The sequence below is a fragment of the Ranitomeya variabilis genome, chromosome 4 (assembly GCF_051348905.1).
Source record: "Ranitomeya variabilis isolate aRanVar5 chromosome 4, aRanVar5.hap1, whole genome shotgun sequence".
In the NCBI taxonomy this organism is placed as follows: Eukaryota; Metazoa; Chordata; class Amphibia; order Anura; family Dendrobatidae; genus Ranitomeya; species Ranitomeya variabilis.
In genome coordinates this window covers 50,440,067-50,446,524 of record NC_135235.1, presented here as the reverse complement: position 1 = coordinate 50,446,524, position 6,458 = coordinate 50,440,067, and the positions used below count along the sequence as shown (strand labels likewise).

The 6,458-nt window shown below is 45.0% G+C and overlaps 1 protein-coding gene across 1 annotated transcript in view; it reads right to left on the bottom strand.

Annotated features, from left to right (window-relative positions):
* Nucleotides 1-238: 238 nt before the first annotated feature.
* LOC143769707 (alpha-2-macroglobulin-like) overlaps nt 239-6,458 on the bottom strand; it is a 154,836-nt gene continuing 148,616 nt past the window's right edge. Inside the window, exon 36 of the mRNA XM_077258493.1 lies at nt 239-483. Coding sequence (XP_077114608.1) covers nt 461-483 — 23 coding nt within the window. The 3' untranslated portion in view covers nt 239-460. The remainder of the gene's footprint in view (nt 484-6,458) is intronic.

The window sequence follows — 6,458 nt, the reverse complement described above, 5'->3', positions numbered from 1 at the left end:
TGCGTGTCAAACGAAACGATATCGCTAGCCAGGACGCTGCAACGTCACGGATCGCTAGCGATATCGTTTCGTGTGAAGGTACCTTAATGCAGTTCTATGGTGAAAATACAGACATAAAACTCAGTGTGCCAGCAAGAGACATTGACGTTGCTGCTTTGAAACACACACCGCAAGTCAGTATACACTGTTAAAAAAAGATCAGGGAGGCAATGAAATTTCTATAAATCCCATCCACTTTGCTAGAATTATTAGATACAGTTTAATTCCACAGCATCAAAACTCATTGTGGGCACACAGTCTTTAGATAGTTGAATAACTGTCAGAGTAAATGAAATTTCTACAAAATATGAGACACATGATTTAATTTCTTCTTTTTATTATTACAATTATATCATTATCTGACTGTTTTTTTTCCAGTTTTGTTTGTAGGTAATGATACAATATATGGAGCAGCCCAATCTTATCTTGAATTTCCAGATGTATCTGTAGCCAAAGAAATAACAGAATACCGATTATACAGTATATAGACTAGTAGCACAATATAATGTATTAATGAATCATTAAACCTATATTAGCCAACTTTTATGAATTACTTTTCTGGAGGCACACCATTTTTTGCAGACACTCAATTCATGCCCCAATTTCCTATACTGTGGATATAAGTTTGGATGCTGAGACAACATATGCAGATGTGCACAAAAAGATTTCTTGAAAGCAGAGTTGTTTGTGACACCTGGGATATTTGACGAAGCCTTATGAAGGTCTGGAAGATTTTCCCTTTTTCTTGGAGCCTCTTGAGTTTGGGAAGTTTTAACCTCCTTTTGCTGAGCATCCAATAGGTTAGGTGGCTCTAAAAAACTAACAACATCTTTAATTTATATAGTGTCAAGCCTCGATGATGTATGACTCGAAGAAGCAGGCTCAAACATGCATAGTGCTGAGATGTGTTTTTTAATGGGCCTGGAATTTTGCGTCTGGATTTTAGGAACGGCCATAGAGCTGGGTGGGATTGGCCGTTCCCTTACCTGCAGTTCTAAAACTGGGAATGGGCTTTAAAACCCAATTCAGCTGCTTCATTAGGGCTGGGAGTTGAGGTGGAAACACCTCTGGTGGATGAAGATGCAGTGGTAACTTGAACCAAAGATTATTTATTTACTTTTTTGCCAACGGGAAAGCCCATAGCTAGTGAAATCGCGCAACCTCAAGTTGGCAGTCTTTTTTCATTTAGTGCTTCAGCAAGTGTGACTGTCTGGAACGCTGTGAACACTATGGACAATTGATTCTGAACTGAAGACTTACTGCACATACTGATACTTTGTACCTGCATTGATCTTTCCATCTGCTGCCTGGTTTCTGTCAAAAAGGGAATTCCTATGGTTTCACTCCATTGTGGATCTACACATAAGCAGGCGGTTCTACACAATCTAGTTGCTAACCATTTGGGATGTTACTATATTTTAATTGATCTTATCCATTCCATATCCTGGTCATATTAGTGCATTTTACTTTTCCTCTTTATTAGTTCATTGATTGCATGCACGAGGCCAGATTGTGCATTGCTATATGCAGTTTTATGCACCAGCTTTTTAGTGACAGCACTGGTGAATCTTTTTAGCTAGTGCTGACATGTGATATTTTTAATTGGTCCACAATTTTGGGTCCAGGTTTTAGGAATGGTAATAGAGCTGGGTGAGATTGGCCGTTCCCATACCTCCAGTTCTAAAGCTTGGAATGGGCTATAAAGCACAGTTAAACTGTTTTAATTAGGGCTGGGAATTGAGATGGAAACAACTCAGTTGTACTGATCAGCTCTGTGTAAACAGGTGATTAGGTACAATGGCAGAGAAGATGCAGTGGTAACTTGAACCAAAGATTATTTAATTACTTAACACAAGCAGAATGGTTGCCTAGGGTACTGTCATGATTCTCAATGGCGAGAGAATATAGCCCAGCATATATGAGAACTAGCTCTTGGAAGATGGAAACTATACTGACCATGAACTAAACCTGCCGCACAACTAGAAGTGGCCGGGTAGCATGCCTACGTTTTTTTATCCCTAGATGCCCAGCGCCAGCCGGAGAACTACCTAATCCTAGCAGAGGAAAAGACAGTCCTGGCTCACCTCTAGAGAAATTTTCCCAAAAGGCAGACAGAGGCCCCCACATATATTGGCGGTGATTTTAGATGAAATGACAAACGTAGTATGAAAATAGGTTTAGCAAAAATCGAGGTCCGCTTACTAGATAGAAAGAAGACAGAAAGGGCACTTTCATGGTCAGCAGAAAACCCTATCAAAACACCATCCAGAAATTACTTTAAGACTCTAGCATTAACTCATAACACCAGAGTGGCAATTTCCGCTCACAAGAGCTTTCCAGACACAGTAACGAAACAGCAGCTGTGAACAGGAACAAAATGCAAAAACACACAAGGACAAAAGTCCAACTTAGCTGGGAGTTGTCTAGTAGCAGGAACATGCACAGAAAGGCTTCTGATTACATTGTTGACCGGCATGAAACTGACAGAGGAGCAAGGTTATATAGCGACTCCCACATCCTGATAGGAGCAGGTGAACAGAGGGGATGATGCACACAAGTACAATTCCACAAGTGGCCACCGGGGGAGCCCAGAATCCAATTTCACAACAGTACCCCCCCTCAAGGAGGGGGCACCGAACCCTCACCAGAACCACCAGGGCGATCAGGATGAGCCCTATGAAAGGCACGGACAAGATCGGAGGCATGAACATCAGAGGCAGTGACCCAAGAATTATCCTCCTGACCGTATCCCTTCCATTTGACCAGATACTGGAGTTTCCGTCTGGAAACACGAGAGTCCAAGATCTTTTCCACAACGTACTCCAACTCACCCTCAACCAACACCGGAGCAGGAGGCTCAACGGAAGGCACAGCCGGTACCTCATACCTGCGCAACAATGACCGATGAAAAACATTATGAATCGAAAAGGATGCAGGGAGGTCCAAACGGAAGGACACAGGGTTAAGAATCTCCAATATCTTGTACGGGCCGATGAACCGAGGCTTAAACTTAGGAGAAGAAACCCTCATAGGGACAAAACGAGAAGACAACCACACCAAGTCCCCAGCACAAAGCCGAGGACCAACACGACGACGGCGGTTGGCAAAAAGCTGAGTCTTCTCCTGGGACAACTTCAAATTGTCCACCACCTGCCCCCAAATCTGATGCAACCTCTCCACCACAGCATCCACTCCAGGACAATCCGAAGATTCCACTTGACCGGAGGAAAATCGAGGATGAAACCCCGAATTACAGAAAAACGGGGACACCAAGGTGGCAGAGCTGGCCCGATTATTGAGGGCGAACTCCGCCAAAGGCAAAAAAGCAACCCAATCATCCTGATCCGCAGACACAAAACACCTCAAATATGTCTCCAAGGTCTGATTAGTCCGCTCGGTCTGGCCATTAGTCTGAGGATGGAAAGCAGAAGAAAAAGACAAATCTATGCCCATCCTAGCACAGAATGCCCGCCAAAATCTAGACACGAATTGGGTCCCTCTGTCAGAAACGATATTCTCCGGAATACCATGCAAACGAACAACATTTTGAAAAAACAGAGGAACCAACTCGGAAGAAGAAGGCAACTTAGGCAAGGGAACCAGATGGACCATCTTAGAGAAACGGTCACACACCACCCAGATGACAGACATCTTATGAGAAACAGGCAGATCCGAAATAAAATCCATCGAGATGTGCGTCCAAGGCCTCTTCGGGATAGGCAAGGGTAACAACAATCCACTAGCCCGAGAACAACAAGGCTTGGCCCGAGCACAAACGTCACAAGACTGCACAAAGCCTCGCACATCTCGTGACAGGGAAGGCCACCAGAAGGACCTTGCCACCAAATCCCTGGTACCAAAGATTCCAGGATGACCTGCCAACGCAGAAGAATGAACCTCAGAGATGACTCTACTGGTCCAATCATCAGGAACAAACAGTCTACCAGGTGGGCAACGATCAGGTCTATCCGCCTGAAACTCCTGCAAGGCCCGCCGCAGGTCTGGAGAAACGGCAGACAATATCACTCCATCTTTAAGGATACCTGTGGGCTCAGAATTACCAGGGGAGTCAGGCTCAAAACTCCTAGAAAGGGCATCCGCCTTAACATTCTTAGAACCCGGTAGGTAAGACACCACAAAATTAAACCGAGAGAAAAACAACGACCAGCGCGCCTGTCTAGGATTCAGGCGCCTGGCAGACTCAAGGTAAATTAAATTTTTGTGGTCAGTCAATACCACCACCTGATGTCTGGCCCCCTCAAGCCAGTGACGCCACTCCTCAAAAGCCCACTTCATGGCCAAAAGCTCCCGATTCCCAATATCATAATTCCGCTCGGCGGGCAAAAATTTACGGGAAAAAAAAGCACAAGGTCTCATCACGGAGCAGTCGGAACTTCTCTGCGACAACACCGCCCCAGCTCCGATTTCAGAAGCGTCGACCTCAACCTGAAAAGGAAGAGCAACATCAGGCTGACGCAACACTGGGGCGGAAGAAAAGCGGCGCTTGAGCTCCCGAAAGGCCTCCACAGCATCAGGGGACCAATCAGCAACATCAGCACCCTTCTTAGTCAAATCAGTCAATGGTTTTACAACATCAGAAAAACCAGCAATAAATCGACGATAAAAGTTAGCAAAGCCCAAAAATTTCTGAAGACTCTTAAGAGAAGAGGGTTGCGTCCAATCACCAATAGCCTGAACCTTGACAGGATCCATCTCGATGGAAGAGGGGGAAAAAATGTATCCCAAGAAGGAAATCTTTTGAACCCCAAAAACACACTTAGAACCCTTCACACACAAGGAATTAGACCGCAAAACCTGAAAAACCCTCCTGACCTGCTGGACATGAGAGTCCCAGTCATCCGAAAAAATCAGAATATCATCCAGATACACAATCATAAATTTGTCCAAATAATCGCGGAAAATGTCATGCATAAAGGACTGGAAGACTGAAGGGGCATTTGAAAGACCAAAAGGCATCACCAAATACTCAAAATGGCCCTCGGGCGTATTAAATGCGGTTTTCCACTCATCCCCCTGCTTGATTCGCACCAAATTATACGCCCCACGGAGATCAATCTTAGAGAACCACTTGGCCCCCTTTATACGAGCAAACAAATCAGTAAGCAGTGGTAACGGATATTGATATTTAACCGTGATTTTATTCAAAAGTCGATAATCAATACACGGCCTCAAAGAGCCGTCTTTCTTAGACACAAAGAAAAAACCGGCTCCTAAGGGAGATGACGAAGGACGAATATGTCCCTTTTCCAAGGACTCCTTTATATATTCTCGCATAGCCGCGTGTTCAGGCACAGACAGATTAAATAAACGACCCTTAGGGTATTTACTACCCGGGATCAAGTCTATGGCACAATCGCACTCCCGGTGCGGAGGTAGTGAACCAACCTTGGGTTCTTCAAAAACGTCACGAAAGTCAGACAAGAATTCAGGAATCTCAGAGGGAATAGATGATGAAATGGAAACCAAAGGTACGTCCCCATGAGTTCCTTTACATCCCCAGCTTAACACAGACATAGCTCTCCAGTCGAGGACTGGGTTATGAGATTGCAGCCATGGCAATCCCAGCACCAAAACATCATGTAGATTATACAGCACCAGAAAGCGAATAACCTCCTGGTGATCCGGATTAACACGCATAGTCACTTGTGTCCAGTATTGTGGTTTATTACTAGCCAATGGGGTGGAGTCAATCCCTTTCAGAGGTATCGGTGCCTCCAATGGCTCCAAATCATACCCACAGCGTTTGGCAAAGGACCAATCCATAAGACTCAAAGCAGCGCCAGAGTCGACATAGGCGTCCGCGGTAATAGATGACAAAGAACAAATCAGGGTCACAGATAGAATAAACTTAGACTGTAAAGTGCTAATTGAAACAGACTTGTCAGGCTTCTTAGTACGCTTAAAGCATGCTGATATAACATGAGTTGAATCACCACAATAGAAGCACAACCCATTTTTTCGTCTAAAATTCTGCCGCTCGCTTCTGGACAGAATTCTATCACATTGCATATTTTCTGGCGTTTTCTCAGTAGACACCGCCAAATGGTGCACAGGTTTGCGCTCCCGCAGACGCCTATCGATCTGAATAGCCATCGTCATGGACTCATTCAGACTTGCAGGCACAGGGAACCCCACCATAACATCCTTAATGGCATCAGAGAGACCTTCTCTGAAAATCGCCGCCAGGGCGCACTCATTCCACTGAGTAAGCACAGACCATTTGCGGAATTTTTGGCAGTATATTTCAGCTTCATCTTGCCCCTGAGACAAGGACATCAAGGCCTTTTCCGCCTGAAGCTCTAAATGAGGTTCCTCATAAAGCAACCCCAAGGCCAGAAAAAACGCATCCACATTGAGCAACGCAGGATCCCCTGGTGCCAATGCAAAAGCCCAGTCTT